This window comes from Hippopotamus amphibius, chromosome 11 (genome assembly GCF_030028045.1).
Source record: "Hippopotamus amphibius kiboko isolate mHipAmp2 chromosome 11, mHipAmp2.hap2, whole genome shotgun sequence".
Lineage (NCBI taxonomy): Eukaryota > Metazoa > Chordata > Mammalia > Artiodactyla > Hippopotamidae > Hippopotamus > Hippopotamus amphibius.
Genome location: NC_080196.1, coordinates 8,705,514 through 8,724,603, shown reverse-complemented (window position 1 = coordinate 8,724,603; position 19,090 = coordinate 8,705,514). Strand labels below are relative to the sequence as shown.

At 46.5% G+C, this 19,090-nt stretch overlaps 2 protein-coding genes across 6 annotated transcripts in view; one reads left to right on the top strand and one right to left on the bottom strand.

Moving 5' to 3' along the window:
• The window catches only part of HIVEP1 (HIVEP zinc finger 1), a 133,948-nt gene extending 122,282 nt beyond the window's left edge, over positions 1 to 11,666 (bottom strand). For 2 of the 5 annotated variants that reach the window (XM_057699477.1, XM_057699481.1), the window contains exons 1-3: positions 11,550 to 11,666; positions 5,244 to 5,385; positions 4,697 to 4,839 (exon numbers count right to left, since the gene is read on the bottom strand). In XM_057699477.1, coding sequence (XP_057555460.1) covers positions 4,697 to 4,736 — 40 coding nt within the window. In that variant the 5' untranslated portion in view covers positions 4,737 to 4,839; positions 5,244 to 5,385; positions 11,550 to 11,666. Of the gene's footprint in view, positions 1 to 4,696; positions 4,840 to 5,243; positions 5,386 to 7,598; positions 7,735 to 8,346; positions 8,442 to 11,549 lie in introns of those variants that run through there. The other 3 variants (XM_057699478.1, XM_057699480.1, XM_057699479.1) reach the window with 3 other exon arrangements.
• Positions 9,347 to 11,573, top strand: LOC130831581 (basic proline-rich protein-like). The gene is made up of 2 exons (XM_057699833.1): positions 9,347 to 9,644; positions 11,083 to 11,573. The coding sequence occupies exons 1-2, from the start codon at positions 9,347 to 9,349 to the stop codon at positions 11,571 to 11,573; spliced, it is 789 nt and encodes a 262-aa protein (XP_057555816.1).
• Positions 11,667 to 19,090: the final 7,424 nt, after the last annotated feature.

Sequence of the window (19,090 nt, the reverse complement as noted above, 5' to 3'; positions counted from 1 at the left end):
ATAGTTTGAAGTCAGGAAGCCTGATTCCACCAACTCTAAAACAGTGTCTTTTGACATATAATTTATATCCAGCTAAGATGATAGAGCTGTAGAATAATTATAATGCAATAACAAAATACAATAAGGCACCTGTGGATACAGGCAACGGAAGCCCACTGTATGCTGGGGGCTGGGGTGGGGGTACAGGGGGAGAAGAGAGGAGGAAAGGGGAAAAAACTCAAAGAAGAAGTGAAATCTTCTTTGGCAGCCGCACCTCCCACACAGAGTAAGAAAACAGAGTGGAAGTGGGGAGGGGGAAGAGATACTTTCCAGAAAGAAGAGCGACACAGGAATGCTGGGTTTGCACGCTGAGCCCCTGAAATGGCAAATGACTAACCGTCAGACACACAGGAGAACAAGGCCAGAGTGGGGCACGTGTGTCCCAGCCAAGTTCCCGGCCTTGGACCTCAGCTGCTAAGGCGATGGGCATCCACCCTCCCCACGTGTGGATCTCAGCTATGCTCTGATCACCCTCCTAAGTGTCACTTCTCACGTCATAATAAAGCTGGCTCTCAGAGGGGGAAAGGGCTCTCGTCTTCTGCCATGTGCTCACTGCCAAATGCACTCAACCAAAAAAAATGGAAAACAGCCACACCAAATTCTCAAAATATGTTTTGCAAAGGTTAACACTTAGTATTTTCCACACTGATTTCCAATCTTAAAGCCACTGAGCTTTTGAAACCCTAGGCCCAAATACAACTAATATAGGTAACACCTATTTTGTTTTTTTTCCCCCAAAGCTTTGAAACTTTCACAATGATGACTGGCATGGCACAAAAACATCCCTTTATCTTAAAAGGATGGATGGAACCCCTGCAGATCCCCAGTTCCTCCATTCCATGTTACCCAAGGGTCCCAGCAAAGGCCCGGGAAGGAGGTGACCGCTAGGGAATGCCTGCTGGGGAGGAAGGTGCCGCCCTGCTGCCACATCCACCCAGACCACGCATGGGAGCCGGCCCTGCGGCCTGCCACGCAGTGGCCACACGCGCTTCTCCGGGGAACCTAGGGCAACACATAAAGCTTTTCTTCTGACCGGCAAGCGCTGCTCTCATGCCCTTCAGAAATTCCTATTCAACCTCAAGAAGGAAATGTCACTGTTAGCCCTACCACCCACATTGTGCAAGCAGGCACCACAGACAAAGGTTCTATCCGGTTTCTACAGCCAAGGGTGAAGAGACCAGAACTCAGCAAACCCCACTCTCACAAACTGTAGTCACCCATTGGGTCTAACTCTGACTCCGTTATGCCCCAAATTCATGTCTTGCCCTTAACATACCAGTTCTTCTCATGCTTTTCCACTAAAGAGCCTCCAGCATCAGAGGTGTACACTCCACCTACTTCCAGAGCACAGCCTGTGTGCCTAATTTAAATCCATACAGATTTTGTATGCTCCTCCATGACAGAGCCCTGTATTTTTTTTTCACACTTGTACTTTAACACATGAATACATACACACACACGTGTGTGTATACATATGTTCCCCCCAAAAAAAGTCATATTCCAGAAAGTTACATACATTTATTTACGTACATTTATATACATATACACATTTGTGACTTTGCACATCCGTAGGACTATACCAGCCAGAGCTGAGGGACCAAGGATAAATCAAAGAAAAATTATATTTTAAAACTGCCATGGAAGCATAATCATGATTTCAGATTTAAGTAGTATAAAGCTTTAATTATTGACTTAATGACCAAGCATAGGACAAAAACTTCACAGGCTATTTTCTAAAGAAGACTGAAAAGAGGTGACGTGTTTAATGGAAACCCCTAAGATAACAGCACACAGAGCAGGAGCGATGGGCTGGTCTTCTGACTGCCTCTCTCCCCACAGCAGAGATAACTTTATGAGATAGGTCTGCTGGAAGCTGAAGCAGTGGGTCACAGGTAAAGCGAAGCAAACATGATATTCCAACTGTATCACACAACTGAGATACAAGATAGTGTCGTCACTCAGTATCCGCGGGGTGTTGGTTCTGGACCTCCATGGATGCCAACATCCATGGATGCCCAAGTGCCTTAAATAAAATGGCCTAGTACAGTCAGCCCTCCGTATCTGGGGGTTGAGCTTCTGAGGATTCACCCCACCCGCAGGTGAAAAACATGCGGATGTACACGGATTCATGCAGTTCAAACCCTGGTGTTCAAGGGTCAACCACAAATGCTAAAAACTTCATTTTAGCAGCTGTTGTTTACCTGCTTACCGTAACCCCCACATTGTGCCTAGGGATACAATCCTCACATACATCTTTAGAAAGAAAGCGGAAATCGTAAAGGTGTTCTTGCCTTCGTGCTTTGCTCACTTGGGTTTTCCCAATGGGAACAGCTTGGCCTTCATCCTCCTTAGCTGAGTGAGCCAAGTGGCTCAGACGCCACCCCTTCCATGAGGGTCCCCCTCCCCTGGCCCTGGCGAATCTGCCCATCTGCCCACATGACTTTAGTAAAGTCACTTTTGTCATCTTGTGCTAATCTACTTTGGTCTTTTCTTTAGTGGCTGAGAGCTCATAACTGCCTTAGTCAAGCAACTTTGTAGACTCTCACTGATGGACCAGAACCCAATTTACCACAAGTTCTCTTGGAAAACTTTAAAAACATCTTAATTTTGGAAAACAAGCAAGTTTTCCAATTAATACTTTTCAATTTACATACTAAATTCAGACCCAGATTTCATGCACCTTTTCAACCTGACTCCTCCCAAATCTCCCACTCCAATCGCCTCCATCCCTCCCTCCCTCCCTCTTTCCCCCTGGGAAGAGCTTCTGATGCTCTGATCACGGAGAGTAGCTCAGAGGAGTCCGGACTCCCCAAGTTGGCTCACAAGCTCCCAGCCCAGGATGCAATGCACTCACCATGTCTTGTCCATTTCCTGGGTAATCTCTCGGCCTTAAGAATCAGTTCAGGTGTTCTCTTCCCTTCCCACCCTGTCCCTCTCCAAACCAGCTCTCCGAAACTGGGGTGTAGCCTGATCCCCAACCTCCTGGGGAATCTCCAAATCTCTGCTCTTCCCTCACTGCATTCTCCTTGCAGGGCCCACGTCTGCTTATCGTCGGCAGTAGTAGCATAGGAGGGCATTCAACAAACACCTGCTGAGCTGAACGTTTATTTGATACAGAAAGGAAAAGTCTATGGCCTAAAAATCTGCACTTCTCTGGATAGCCATGTTATCTAGAATATAATAAAGGATATATTTTAAATATGAAAAACATTTAATGTTTATGATCTAATGAATGATACTTTCAGATCAATCGTGCACTCATGCTTTCAGCGAGTATCTGGGCTCTTAATTGGGTGCAGGAGCTGTGCGGGGCTACGGCTCTGCCAGCCCTGAGGCTGCCATCGGAACAGGGCACCCTCTCTGGACAGATGGGTTATAAAAGCTGGGCCCAGAACTCCAGATGCCCGCCTCAGCTGGCTGTGAGCATGGAGGTACTGCCTACAGAAGTAAATGAGAGAAAGTCCTGACTTCTTCGGGGGTGCTCAGATACTAGTGAGAGAGACAGGCAGATATGTAGCCAGTTTCTAACATTTTCTATGTGACCCTGAAAATCAGACTTCGACATACAACACTTAATGTACTCCATCGAAATCCTCACCTCAATGGACACTGGTACTACAGTCATCAATTTGAACTTGGGCCGAGGTGTCCACCTATGCCAGCGAGAGAGTTCTATACGCTCCGGCAGGAAACAAGCACTGTTTGCAGATTCAAGTAGGCCATGTAACTGGCCACATTTTCAATGACCACCTTACAGGGACTGGCCAAATTATGTCACCAAGGAACATTTTCAATTAACTGTCTGATTTTTAAGTCATTTCTTACCTTGCGTGTGCTCGAGAATATTTTTTCTGTAATTGTAAATATTTGGTAAGATACTTTACTCAGTTTGGGATTATTTGCTTTAATAGTTCTTTGCTTAATGCTGCTACATTTTTATCTCCTAAGTTAAATATAAAAGATAATTACTGTTCCCAGTGGATAAAGCACATTGGAATAATACAAATCTTTTAAAACAATAAGCTAAAATAAGCTGACTTTCCTAATATTAAAAGATCTCTTCACAGTTAAAAGGAAATGCTCAATTTTTTGTTTTTATATGAAATGTATATTATATACACACACATTTTTGACCAATTGCTTCCCTATGGAAAATAAATCAACGTACCTATTTCCTGAGTTCTGCAAAGAATGGTCTGAGTTAACGTCAACTACAACTCTCTTCACTTCTTGTTCATCTAATGTATAGACTGGTACAAAAATAAATCTCAAAAGGAATACTGGGGGAAGGGTGAAAAAAACTAATTCATGGTGATCCAGTTGGCAAAGAATATCCCACCATTTATTTCAGATTCCTCAATTCAAACACAGTGCCTGTTAAGAGTACATCTCAGACTTTAATACCCACACTAATAGTTGGCAAGGCATTGTAATTTTGTCAAATTCAATTAATTCATTCAACAAATACTTATGAAGCATCTCCTGAGAGAGAGAAATTGTGCAGGGCAAGAGGAAGTGAACCAGAGAAATAGAACAGGGGTCCTGGAGCCGACCCACCATGGAACAGGGTCACCATCTAACAAGCTGCCATCCCTGCCACCAAAGGGATACTTGATTAAAGATTTACTGCAAACCCTACGCTAACGCAGAGCCCTACCTCTTAGATTTCTGGGATGAATCTGTTTAGTTCGAGGCATCTTCTTTGATTCAGGGGCCCCTTTTTCTTCTTAGAAACTGTAGGAAGAGCAGGTCACAAAAAGGTAGTTCCATAAACCCAATGTCCATCAATTAATCCATGTGCTGAAAAAGAAAAAAAGTCACATTTTACTACCTTCAAAGGAAAAAGACACTTCAAAAGTTATGGCTTAATACAGCACTAATCTAAACTCAACAAAACCTCAACTAATCTTATCAAGCTGAAGGCCACTGCAAAAGATTACTTACTAACTTTTAATTAAACACAGGACACGCCATTTTGCCACTATCTGGGCTTTCCCGTTAAGAACACAGGGGGAAAAAAAATCACTGTATCTTTATCAAAAAAAGAGTGAAAAAATTCACTGAATTGTGTTTTAAAGTAACATTATCAGGTACAATTAAAGTACAGGATCGGGCTATAAAAGGGTTTTGCTATATATAGTACATGTCTGCCCATTTGTAAGCTCTTTAGGGACACGGGCCATGTCTCATTCATGTTGTCTTACCGAGTTAATTCAGTTAATACGTGTGGTTGCTATTGGAGCTGTTCCCCAATTCCTTCTGTTCTTCCTTCTAGGGTCCTGTTAGGACTGTTCTTTCTGCCTCCCTGTGTTTAGCTAGAAAGTGTGACCAGTTCTGGCTAATGACCTGTGAGTGGAAAAGACAGGCATTGCTTCCAGGCTGGAGCATTTAGTTATCAAAGCAAGATCCGCCCCCCCCCCCCCCCCGCCCCCCGCCCCACACCGTGCTCTCTGCCATGAGACAGGCACTGCTCTAGACAGCGAGCCTGACAACACAGAGCTGAGCTCCCACCAACCCAATGTGACGATGGAGCAGAAACATAAAAGAGATCTTAGTTACTTTAAACACCAGGGTTTGGGAGTTACTTGTTACTGCAGCATAGCCCTGTCCTGACTCACACATTTTAAAAACAGCCACTAGAAATATAATATGCCCAAACTGTAACAATCCAAAACTTAACCATTTCTTTCCCCGGAAGACCCCCCCACAAGATCCTCAAGGATCCTTGAGCTAAAATCTTACTTTTAACTTCCTGCCATGAGGCTGAGACGCAAAGCCCGTGCTGATGACGTTAAACATGAAATTAGGTTTAATCACTACGCAAAGACACAAGAAAGGAATAGGAATGCTTTGTTTAAGACTTTTATAACACCCAGTACTGTAGAAAAGACAAGAGAACACTTACTGAACACCCACTGGGTGCCTATGTACTTCCTACACATTACCTACTTTAATCTTAATGATGACCCCTTAGGTAGCTATCATTTATCCATTTTATAGAGAAGAAAATTAAGACAGGAAGAGGTTAAGGAAGCTGCCCATGGTCAGCAACTAAGCAACGTGGCACCACCTGACGCAGGTACTCTCCTCACTTACTTCCTGGCTGGAGACAGCACAAGTCATGACTGCATATTTTGGTGTTAAATCAGGCTGGGTTGAAAGCTTACTGTGTGGCCTTGTTCAAGGTATTTAACCTCTCTGAAGATCAGATTTCCCAACTGTAAAACTAGTAAATAGTATTCACCTCCTTGGGTTGTTGTAAGAACTGAACAGTGTAGATGCTTTGCTCACTGCCTGGCACACAAAAATATCAAATATCAATTTTTCTTAAGAGTGCCTATAAAGGAAAGACTGTATCTAATAGCCAGTATAAGGTTTTAGAAATTTATGGCTTCAATACAGCAGAGTAGAAATAGAAGGAAAGAAGGCTATAATTAGCTTCAGTATTTTATCCCTGATAAGGCTGTATGTGGGCACTGCACAAAAATATCTGCAATTTTTTAACTACATGGGGAAGAATATGAAATATGATAGCCCAATACTATGTATTTAATCTAGCATTGTGCAAAATGATCTCTAAAAGATACGGTTTCTCAACTCCCTGCATTAAAAACATCCACCATCCAATTGACGAAGCTGCTGATCCAAGAGAAAATTTAGAGACGTCAGGGCCAAATAAATTGTATGAATGCTTAACTCCAAACTTAAAGCTTTTAAATGGTCACGATATTTAGAAGTTTTTAAAGCGTGAACTCCGACTGTAATTCAATCACGTGACACCATAAGATGCGGAGCCTGAACATAAAATATGCAAATTCCCAATCTGTAACAGCTTTCCGCTACCCTGTTCCCTGCCTACCCACTGTCCCTAGCTGTCCATCCCATGTTTAAGTCCTTGTGGGGGGGAGTGAGTATTTCCAACGACAGCAGCATCGTAGCGATGAAGACGAGGGATGAGCCGTTCCCTTACAGGGAAGAAATAAATACTACATGGAGCAAAAGCATGACACGATCAAAAAGCGTAAAGACAGTTGCAAGGAGAAAAAACATGAATGAATGTGGAGGGCGGAGCCTGGGAAAACCCCTCTGCAACGCTGCACTGAACAAAGCGCTTCGCATGCCAGGAGGAGGGGGGAATGGAAGTGCCAGCTCAGGAAGGAGCCCAGAGTGAATGCGGAGAGCAGGAGGAGGAGGAGGAGGACGCGATGAGGCGAGCGCGGCAGCCCCGAGACTCCTCCTCGCCGCCCGCTCCGCCGCCGCCCCCGCCCCTCTCCAGCAGCAACTCCTCCGCCAGCCCGACCCCAAGGCGAGCCGCAGCCGACCCGCGCCCAACCCCGCCGCCCTCTTCCCGGCTGCTGCAGGCGCGCACTCCCAACCCGGAAAGAAACTACCCAGGTGGCTGCGAGCAAACAGGCACTTAGCGCACAGAACGAAAGGAAAAGCGAGCCACAAAGCCGGGAGGTTGGGAAGCCGAGGCCTGGTCTCCCTCACCCTCCACCCTCTTGCAAAACGCGTCTGCGGCTGGAACGCGCGGGTGGGGACGCTGGGTCCCTCCGTACCTGCTCGGCTCGCAGGACCGCGGCTCGGGCCGCTCGCGCGCGGCGAGGGCGCCCAGAAGTGGCAAGTGTCTCCCGCACGCAGCCATCCCCTCCGCAAGGTCGGCGGTTGCACACACACACACACACACACACACACGCGCGCCCGCACGCCCCCCGCCCGCGGAGAGGGATGTGGTCCTGCTCGCCCACCCCCCACCCGCCGCCGCCCCCCGTCGCGGAGCCCGCGCCCAACCTGCTGCCTGGACGCCCGGCGGGGCCGCTGCCGCTGCCGCCGCCGCCGGCCCTGGAGCTGCGCTGCTGATGGCGGCGGCCGCAGCGCGGAGTCTCCGCGACCCCCGCGCGCCGGCGGCGGCGGCGGCGGCGCCGGCGCCCGGGATGCCTCCTCCACTTGACAACCCCAAACACAAACACCACCTCCTCCGGCCGCTGCTCGCGGTGCCCCGGCCCCGTCCCCCTCCCCGCCGCCGCCGCCCCAGCAGCAGCCACCCGAGAGGCCGGCCACGGGCGCGCTCGCCGCCCGGCGCTGAAATATTAACCAGGGGAGCCGGCCGGGGGGCGGGCGGGCGGGCAGCGCGGGGCGCGCGGGCGGGGGCCGCAGGCGCCGGGCGGGAGAGGCGGCCGCGCTCGCCGGGGAGGGTCGTCCGGGGGGCCCGGGCGGCGGGGCCGGGGGCGCGCACCGCGGCGAGGCGGGGAGGGCGGGCCCCGGGGCGCCCGGGTCTGGGGCGAGGCGGGCGGGCGCGGGCTTTACCTCTCCCCGGGGCAGAGTAGGGCACGTTTAGCGTCTTTAGGGGCGACGCGAGCAGCGCGGGCCGGGCGGCGCGGGGGAGGGAGGCCGAAGGTCGGAGGCTTTCCCGCGGGTGGGCGGGGCGGCAGGGGATCCCCGGGGGCGGGAGGCGGGGAGGCCGTGGGCTGCGACGCGCGCGCGCGGGCGGGGGAGGGGGCGTCCCCCGGCGGGGGCTCTGCGGGGCGACGGGTGGGGTCACCCCGGGCGCCGGGGCCCGGCGGGGCCGGCGCGGTCGCCCCGCCCAGCCCTGCCCTGTCGTCGGGCTGGGGCGGCTGCCCCGCGTCGGGGCTCGCTTGCAGCCCGGAGTCCCGGGTCTCCCCGGCGGGGCGGGCCCGGGGCCGCGCCTTCCCCCGCCGCCCTCCCGGCCGCCGCAGGCACGGGAGGGGCGCGGAAGGAGGCGGGGGCGGCGGCGCGGCCCGAGGGGGGAGGGGCGGGGCGAGGGGCGGGGGCCCGGGGTCGCGCCGGCTCGGGGCCTGGCGCCCGGCGGGGGCGGAGGGGCGGGCCCGCCGGTCACGCGGCCCCGGGGGGGCCTGGCCGGGTCGCGCAGTTGGGGGCGGTTGGTCCGGGAAGAGGGGCGGGGACGCGCGGGGCGGCGGTGCCTCTCCGCCGTCTCTGTACTTTCTAAAGCAGGATGTGGGCTGGCCCGGTGACGTCATGGGGTCTCCCAGCCCCGCCCCCCGCCCGGGCCGAAAGCGGGAGGGGGAAGGGAGAAGGGCGGGCCGGGGTGGGGGGGTGGGGGGGACCCCAAGGGGGTTTCCTCAGCAACGCGTGGAGGGAAGGGGAAAGTCATTGTGAAACTTGAAACTCATTAACTTTGAAAAACAACTTTATAAAAAAACAGGAGGGGGGTGGGGGGTGGGGTGGAAGGGGACATATTATTAACCCTGAACTGAAACTACTTTTTGGTGGCGGATGTTCTATTAAAAGATTGAGGAAAGCCAAGGTTATTCCAGAGGCCGCTGCGATGCCCGCTGGTGGTTCCCAGGGCCCGGAGCTGCGAGCGCAGTTAACCCTTGCCGGTCCGCCTGACAGCTTGGGGCCGCGAGGAGAGGGCTCTTTGGGGTCAGGAAGGGGGGTTGCGGGGCTGGGCAGCGACCTGGCCCCAGGGTCGCAAGGAGGAGAGAAGCGGGGAAGAGGGAGTAATTACCATAAACCAGAGTTTGACCCCAGCTGCTGGAAAGCAATAGAGCAAGCAAGGCATGGAAATCTATGGAAAAGAAATCAGGAGGGGCTGGACCACGGTGATGATGAAGGTTTTCAGGGTTAGACCTAAAGAACGTTAGAAGGTTGGGGCTCAGAAATTCCACATGTACACCTAAAGAAGCAGGCACAAGTGACTGGTTTAAGGAGCCACGCTGAACTTGGGGGGAATAAGGTGAAACAAAAATTTTGGTGCAGAAAAAAATATGTAAAAAACCAAAGTGCTTTCCCCTTTTAAGGAATAAAAATGCTTAACGACCGTACACCCACTCTGCTGGCCATCTGTGCAAACTTGAATTGTTTTGTTCCCTGGGGCTTCCATTAAGATATCTAGGTTTTTCCTGCTAGAGTTGACCCCTAAAATTCCCCTGAGGAAATCCTACCTCTAGCTCATTTGAGCTAAGAAAAGCTTAATGTACCAGAATGCGAATGATTAAAAATGGAATACTCAATAATGGCGAGCTTGTAACCAAAAATAATGTCATGTAAAGGGGGGAATATGCCCATTAAAAACTAGATTTGGTCATAAAAGCAAAGATCAGCCAACAACTGCCTAAATTTTAAATAATGTTTAGCACACTATGCTTCCAACCTTGCAATGAAATAATGCATTTTTTTCATTTTCGATGTAATAAAAATCATCTGTCATGAAATTAAATGACACCTAATGGACTGCAATCACAAAACATATGTAAATGTCATTTCGCAACTTGAATTAAAAAAAAATCCATTTAAATGTGAAAGTATACCTAATCTGTCAGAGAATAAAGATTAAAGTAACTTGATGATTATTGACTCTGCTTTGTGTCACCTAAATCAAAAATGCTAACTGAATATATTTTTAACCCAATAGTTGTTACCATAACAAACACATAGTGTGAACACAAGGTTTATATGGGATTTGGTGCTGCTGTGAACACTAACAAATTAGACCTGTAATTTGGAGTTGTAATATATTAACTTTGTCATTTCAATTTGTTAAAGAACTTTTTTCTTAAATAGACTATTCACAATTTAACTTTCTTGAGCACCAAATTAATGTTAATGTTTTTTGAAATACGTACAATACCGAACATTTTCCCATTTTCTGTTTCCGAATTTTCTAAGTGCAATTTCTTTCCTTAATTCTGCCTAGTTATCAGAATGCAGGGGCATCCCACTAAACTACAAAGTAGCTAGTTTCGGCTTTAATTATTTTGTGGCAAATTACAATTTCTCAAACTGTATCCTATAAACGGAATGTGGGGAAAAGCTTTTTTTTCTTTTTACTTTTTTTAGCCAGAAGATAAATGGGAATGGCACACGGCAGTTTGAACTGTCAAAAATTCTGGAACAGTGGGGGAGGTGACCGTACTCAGAAAAAGAGGGGGCTCCTAGGGCCCCACTTCTCCCTGGCTGCACCCCTCCCGGCCGCGTGAGCGCTCTCGGAGCCCCCCGCGGGGAGTGGGGTCCCCGCGAGGGCAGGGTCCCTGGGAGGCTCTGCACACACGCTTCCTGCAGGGCAGCTTGGGGAGGATACAAGTCCCCCCGCGGGGCTGCGTCGAGGGACCCCCGCCGTCTCGCCGCGTCCACCGGGCTCGGCGCCGCCGCGCGCGCCCGCGCGCGCGCCCCCCGCCCCGGTTCCCACGCGGCCGCCCGGCCGGGCAGGCTCGGGCTCCCCCTTGGCGCGGCCCCGCGGCCCCGGCCCTCCGCCCAGCGCGCGGCCCGGCAGCGCCACCGCCACGCGGAGATCCCGGAGGTTCCTCCCCGCCGGCCGCCGGGTCACGCCGCCGCCCGGCCCTCCCCTCCGCCCTCCGCCCTCCGCGCGCGCCGGGCTTTCCCGTCCACCGGCCGAATCCCCTCCTCCTCCTCCTCCTCCTCGGGGCGACCCGGCGACAAAACCTGCCCCGCGCGCCCTGCCAACCGTGCCCCACGCCCGGGCTCTGCCCCAGCCGGACGCCAGACAAAAGAACCGAGCGAAAACTTACCCGAACTGCCACGCAAAACTCTGATCCAAAGCTTCCTGGGTTTAACTTTTAATTTTAAAAACAACAAAAGCAGAAACCAAAAGCCTCCTAGGTTGGAAGTGGGCGTGAGAGGAAATGCTAGGGGGAGGCGCCTCATTCCCTCGGCGGCTTGGGGCCCCCCCTCCCTTTGCTGGCCCCTGCCTGGGGCTTTGATGTTATCTGGTGCACCGCCTACGCTGGGTTTATACCGTGGGCTCCGCGCCGAGAGTGCTGCACAGATATTTGGCACTTTACGTGCTGGTTTGAAGGGAGGGAAGCAGGTGGTCACGGTAAAGGCTTCTCACTTTCTTAGCCCCGCAGTGAGAAAGGAGCGTTCGCCCCGCTTCCCTTTGTTACCTGGGCTGAAATGAACCATCCGCCTATCTGGTCACTCTGGGGGGGCTGGACCGTGTGGCATGTTCTGTTAGACGCACGAAAACGAGGCCTTATGCATCAGATTCATTTTCCCTCCACTCAGCACAAACTTAGGACAAGGTGGTGGTGTACGTTTTCTGAGGCTTTGTTTGGCTTTGAGATCTCAGTTTTGAAAGCAAATAGTGTTTCCCTGCTGAGAGAGACCTGCAGCCCTGAAGAGACAAGGTACCTCTGAGGAAAATAAACTCCGTCATGACGTGCCTTTCATAGACCATTCTTACAGGTCAGAATCTCCCGGCACCCTCCCCCTTCCGTTATGGAAAGCTTGTAACTGTTGATTTTATCTTCCTTAACTGGACACTAACAGAAACTGGATATATTTTCACATTAGATTAGCAGTCTCAGGACCATCACAAAGCACTAACAAAGGATGCTTTTTTTTTAAACAGATTAGTAATTAAGACATATCGCACAGTCTTAACACTCAGCCCTTACTGTTCATCCACTTTATGGCAACACCAATCTGTGTTCAGGCCTTGCCCTCTGGGAGTTTACAAATTAATGGAGACAGAATAAACACATGGAAAAAATACCTTGAGGGGAAAAAATACAAGAAGCAGCTTATAAACAGAGCCAATTAAAGTTATACAGTTATTTACATGATTGCTGAGAGTTTTCTGGATTAGGCAGAATTATCAGAGAAAGTTCCATCCTGAGGGTGAGTTCTGGGTAGGATTTTGAAGGAGAGAAAGTTCATGATTTGGCAATAGTATGAGAAAAGCATTCCAGGCAAGGGAAATAGCTTGAAGGTGAGAGCAAGTGAACTGTGTGATAGTTTTTCTGACTAGAGCAGAAAGTCAAAGAAAATGTGAAAAAAAGAAGGATGACCATGTAAATGCAGCCTCCGAACCAGGGCACTTTTGAGAGGAAGTGGGAGGCCATGAGTAACTGTACCCAGCTGAATGGCATTCACCTGTCCAGTCCTGGCCCAAAGGAAGAATGTGTCCTCTAGTAGTGAGCTATGAAGAGGGAATGGGCCAGGAAAAGCCTTCTTGGGCATCCTTAAGAAGGAACTAAGATATGATACTGCATGTCATTTGGAGACATCTGGACTGAGAATGATCTTTTTAAGGAAAATTAGTGTTACTGATGGATTTAGGATCTGTCATGGTAGTATTTTTATTGGCAGTAGTAGTAATAGTAGTATTTGTTTCGGCAGAAATATTGATAGCACAGATCTTCCGTGATTTACAGTAGTGTTACGCCCAGTAAACCCATTGTAAGTTGAAAATATCGTGAGTCAAAAGTGCATTTAATACACCTAACCTGCTGAACATCAGAGCTTAGCCTAGCCTACCTTAAATGTGCTCAGAGCACTTACATTAGCCTACAGTTGGACAAAATCATCTAATGCAGAGCCTGTTTTATAATAAAGTCTTGGATATATCATGCAATTTACTGAATACTGTACTGAAAGTGAAAAACTGAATGGTTGTATGTGTTTGGTTGTTTACCCTCTTGGTAATGTGGCTGCCTGGGAGCTGTGGCTTGGGGCCACTGCCCAGTATCATAGTCATGTGAATTGCTAGCCTGGAAAAAAATAAAATAAACTAAAATAATAAAATAAAATAAAATAAAATAAAATAAAATCTTAAAGTAAGATTTCTATTGAATCTTGCTTTTTCACCACTTTATAGTAAAAAATTAATAATAATAATACAGTCCAGGATATACTGTCTGTAGTATCTGTATCAGCAGAAAATGGTAACGGTAGCATTTGTATAAGTAATAGTAGTATTTCTATTGGCAGTGGTAGTAAATAGTATTTGTATCACCGAAGTTGTTTTGGTAGTATTGGTATCAGCAGCAGTAGGAATAGTAGCAGTAGTGGTGGTGGTAGTAATTGACAGTTATTGAGAGCTTACAACTTGCCAGGCTTCCCTGCATAAACTCATTTACTCCCCACTCATACCACAGATGAAGAAAGAGAGGCTTAGAAATGCTAAATAATCTGCCTGCAGCCACCGAGCTAGTCAGTGGTAGATCTGTGATTGGAACCCAGAGAACGCTGAGATGCTAAAGCCTAAAGACTATATTTTCTGAAAAACATTACAATACCTCTATAATGTTGTACCTCTGTGGAACAAAGAAGAAAAGAGAATGAAAAAACAAAAAAGTCCATCGTTTCAAGTTTTGAGAACTTGGTAGATTGTGTGATGAAATGGGGAAGTTGGGGTGGTGTGATGCTTGAGGGGGAGAAAAGAAAATGATTTTAAATGTAACCATGTCGAGGTTTAAGAACGATAACTTAATTCACACTAATGCCAATATTGATACCATTAACCTTACAGGATGCACTATTACAAGGAACCTAGTCTCTAACTTCATTGAAAACACCTAGTTCAATGCCAGCTAGCAGAAGAGTTTAATGAGTATTATTTGGTGTCTAGCAGTGATTGATAGAAGTGATACTTGTGGTTCCTCAAAGAATTCCTCATAAGCAATGTTGACAAGTGCATACTGCGGGACACTAGAAAGAGGCAACATTGTTCAGTTAAAACAATCCAACCTTATCTATGATGTAACAATGTGGAAACAAACATATTCTTAGTGAGGAATGGGAGGGAGAAAACTACTTAGTAATACCCCTACTACACTGGAGAGAAGTCACCAATTCCAGAATTTACTACTAATGAGCAGCGTGTATTAAGCACTTGTGGAGAAAGGCAACCTATGATTAAAAGCATGAACTTGGAAGCCAGCCAGCCTGTATCAAATCCCAGCTGTGCCAGATGCATAATCTGGGGCAATTGATTTGACCTTGCTGAACCTCGGTTTACTCATCTGTAAAGTGGCTGTAACTGGAGTCTTCATATAATTATGATGAAGATTAGATGAGAATAGTGCCTGTCGTGTAGTTATAAATATATATGTGTGTTCACCAATTCCTTATTGCATGTCCAGTACTCAGGTGTTCTTTAACACTAATTACCTTTTAAATATTGAAAAGCGTCTCTGGAGACGGGGGAGGCCTGGTAACTAAATGGAACATGGTGCCCTGGATGGGATCCTGGAATAGAGAGAGGACATTAATGGAAAAACTCGGTAACATCCAAATAAAGTCTGGAGTTGAGTTAATAGTCACGTACTGATGGCATTTTCTTGCTTTTGATCACATATACCATAGTAATATAACATGTTAACAGTGAAGGAACTGCATGAGGGTATGCAGGAGCTCTCTGTACAATCTTGATAAATTTTCTGTAAATCTAAAATATTCTAAAATAAAGTGTATTCTAAAAATAATCGCTTACAGCTACAGGTACTGTTGTTATCCACACCTTACTGATAAAAGAACTCAGGCTTAGAGAGGTTAAGTAACATGTCCAAGGCACAGTCACATCTGGGTTACAGGGACCTTACCGCCTGCAGCGGAGACCACCTCCTGAACCCCTCGACCTCCTGCCTCCTTGTGAGTCTGAGCTTTCGTCTATACTCTCACCGGAGCCGTCGAGGCACTGGGAGAGCAAGTGGGGCCTAAACACAGTTCTGCAGCAGACAGTGTTTTTTCCAAGTTCCCTTTCTCTTTGAGATTTAATTCCTACCTTGATGGTCTCTCTAGTAGAACCTGATTTCAGGTTTAATATATATATTCTGTCAGGTTTAAAAAATATTTTTATATGTTATATCTCAGGTTCAAAACATGCCAAGTTATTAGGTTATTCCTGGCATGTTTTCATTGTAATGGCGGTTATATCTATAACTGTGGCGTTTCAGCGTCAGCACAGGGGTACACTAGGTGTGTGCACCAGGTTACAGGACACGATTCAACGCAATATTAAAGCATTTCAAGTTTCCCTTCGATATCTGGTTATAAGTGACCTGTTCTTCCTGTAAATAAACTACCAGCACCACAACTCCACCCCTACCAGCTTTAAGGCCCCCTCTTTCTCCAAACACATCTCCACTCCCAATGTATACCTCCTACACTACCATCTCTGCCACTCCAAAACTTACCAGCTCCCATACTCACTAGCTTCTGGCTTTCTACATATGTGGTCAGGCTCTAAAAGGTTTCCTGCTCATTGGATGGAATTTTGCAACTGAATTGCTTCTAGTAAACAACTCTTAAACCTATCCTTTTTTTTCCTTCCCTAAACTCAATGCTGTACTACTCTATATCATCTTGTTTAATTTTGTTTGTAAATGTCCATGGTTTAATTTACGATTTCGAATTTATTGGTATCTTCTTTTCATAGTAGTTCCTATTATGCCAAAATGTCTATGGGTATCAATGCAGTGGAACCCAGGAATTGAGAGTCAAAGTCCAAATTGGGACAAGCAATAGGCAGAATTGACTGTATAAAAGCCAAGGAAAACAAAGATAATATTAACACACAAATAAGTCATCAGCAAGGAAATGAACAGGAGTTAGCCGCTAATAAGAGGACAATAACAGCTCATGGTGAACTCTAACATGCTGTGAGTCTTTTGTAAATTTCAGCTCTTTTAATTCTGCAGGAGGAGGTGGCGCTTATATTAGAAGATAGGAAACAGAACAAGGATTATAATGTCATCTAAATAAGGCTGTGTGTGTGTGTGTGTGTGTGTGTGTGTGTGAATATCAGCCAGAAGGTGTAGATACTATTCATCAGGGTGTTTTTTTTTTTTTACCTAATGGATTACGCACACATGAGGTTCGGTAATTATAAAAAAATACTGATGCAAGCAGGAAATCTTGGCACAGTTGTGGTATGTAGTCTCCGAGCAGGAGTAACAGGACACACATTCATCTTCTGCTTGCTACTCATACAACTGTCGTTCCCAACTGTTGTGGAACCTTCTGGTTGCAAAATTCCATCCCTCACATAGTAACAAGAGAGTCAAAACAGTCCCTCCCTCCTGAGCTCTGATCACACAAGAGTTTTGTAAGTCCATTCTCTCAGAACGTTCCATAGTCCACCCCTGTGGAACAAAATAAAATTATTTCCTGAAGGGTAAATCAGACATTTTCCTAACAGTAGCTCTTCTCTTATTTGTCGTATTCCAAAAGCACAGTTTTCTATTACCCTAAAGTCTGGGGGAAGGAAGGTGGCTAGCTTCTGAATTTTCTTCAGAAATATATTTTTTTACTGTCTCAATAATCTTTCCTTACAAGTATCTTTTCTGAGCATCTGATGAGCTTGTATCCATTTTGGTACCATTAAAACAAATTCACACATTTTTTTTTCACTCAAATCTCTGGGATTTCTTAAGAAATTTGCATTTTCTTATTTAGAAAAAAAAAGTCTTGTCCCAAACCAATTATTTTTCAAAAAAGTTTCCAAACACAAGTTATTTAATGACAGTGGTCTGTGATTCATATTCCCAAAAGGCCAAGCTGCCACCCTGCAAGAAATCACAAGAAAATATTTTGTGTCTGTTTTCATTAATTCAAAGCAAGCCAGAATAAATCTGGGCAGTACTTACAAAGGAAATTCCAGGATGCTGCAGAAATATTAGCAGATAATCATAAGCATGGATTTCTTGCTACTAAGATATCCTTGAAGTGTGCTTGATTTTTCTGGTAATCGAAAATATAGGGTCATATTGAGATGTCATCATGGGATACTGACCAGTTGTGTAGCAGATAACCATTCTTCTTGGTTAAACTACAGATCCCAGAGAAAGGAAAGAAATATTAATGTTTCTTATCATGGCCAAATTACCACTCAGACACACAGCTAATTAGCAACCTAAGATGAATGTGCTAAAATTATTAAGGGGCATTTTACAGTGTCCTCATCTGTAGAATGGGGTGATGCTTCACAAAAGAGCAACGAGTGCTTAAGTAATCTGGATGTACGTGCTTCTACAAAAAGACCTCACTAAATAGTTCCTTCTCTTCATCCTTCACTGTGTGTAACGTCTTTTATGTTATTCTCCCATGTCTCTTCATTCCATCCTCCTTTCTTTCTTCGCTTACGCAGTGAGCAGTTGGATTCCATTTAAGTAAGTATTTATTTCCATACTTGTAAGTGCTTGCCATTCTATTGCTCCTCTTCTTAGCTTCTGAATTTGAAGTGAATGGCTTGTTCTTAAACCTGGGATGATACTATTTTTAGGTTCTATGAAGTCTGTGATTAGGACATTTGCTCTCTTCAATTCAATTACAATTACTTCTATTAATATTTACAAGTGCATTGAATTCTTTGGATGAAGATTACTGTACAATCTTTCTTTTTCTTCTAGTTTGTATTGGCCTGACATCTGGCTTCTCGAGTACAGATTCTCTAATTAAAACCAGAATTATCTCTTTACAACCACCCATAACCCACAATTTTGACATCACTTCCAACCACATTTTTCTAATTCCTCAGTTTTCTCTTAGCCAGCACCTTCCTGCTTGTTTTCCCAACACTAACTCCCTTTTCCCCCACATTTTGAAGACTTGGGATTTCACTGTTATCATCCTAAGATGTAGAGGTCCACTGTGATACTTTGAAAACATTTTTTGCTCACTCTTTTCTTCAAAAGATTGCTGAAGATGAAAAGTACAGCCAATGCTACATTTAATAAGAAGCTTCTCCATAGTAGGTTAATTCAGCACTACGCCGGTGTTGCCAATATTAACATTGGAGGGTGTCTGGGGAAAGAACACAGTTGTCCATCATGAAAACAACTTGGAAAAGATAGGGCTAGAGTCCAAACGTTCCGATTAAGCTTCCCTTAATCAGGCACTAATTATCTCCTAAAAATAATGCTTTGATCATGTAACTCCCGGGCTAAAGAAACCCAGTAGCTCCCCTCTAACTGCAAAATGAGGTCCGTATTCCTGAGCTGGCTTTCAAACCACAGTGTGATCCAAGCATGCATTTCCAGCGTGATCATCAGCTGCTTCCCTACATAAAGTCTCCCTTTCAGCTAAACGGTTCCATTTGCTGTTTCTGCAGTAAGTCTGATGCCTCCTTTTTTCCATATTTCAATCACTGTCATTACAAGCAGTGCCTGCCTTCCTCCTCTTTGCTCATGCAAACCCTACCCATTCCCTAAGATCCAGCTGAACTGTCCCCTTCCCATGACTATTCTATGAGACGGTCCGATGGACTTAGATAAAATTGGCATACTCTCAATAAGTGTCACTGTTTAACTTTTTTTAGGTTTCTATC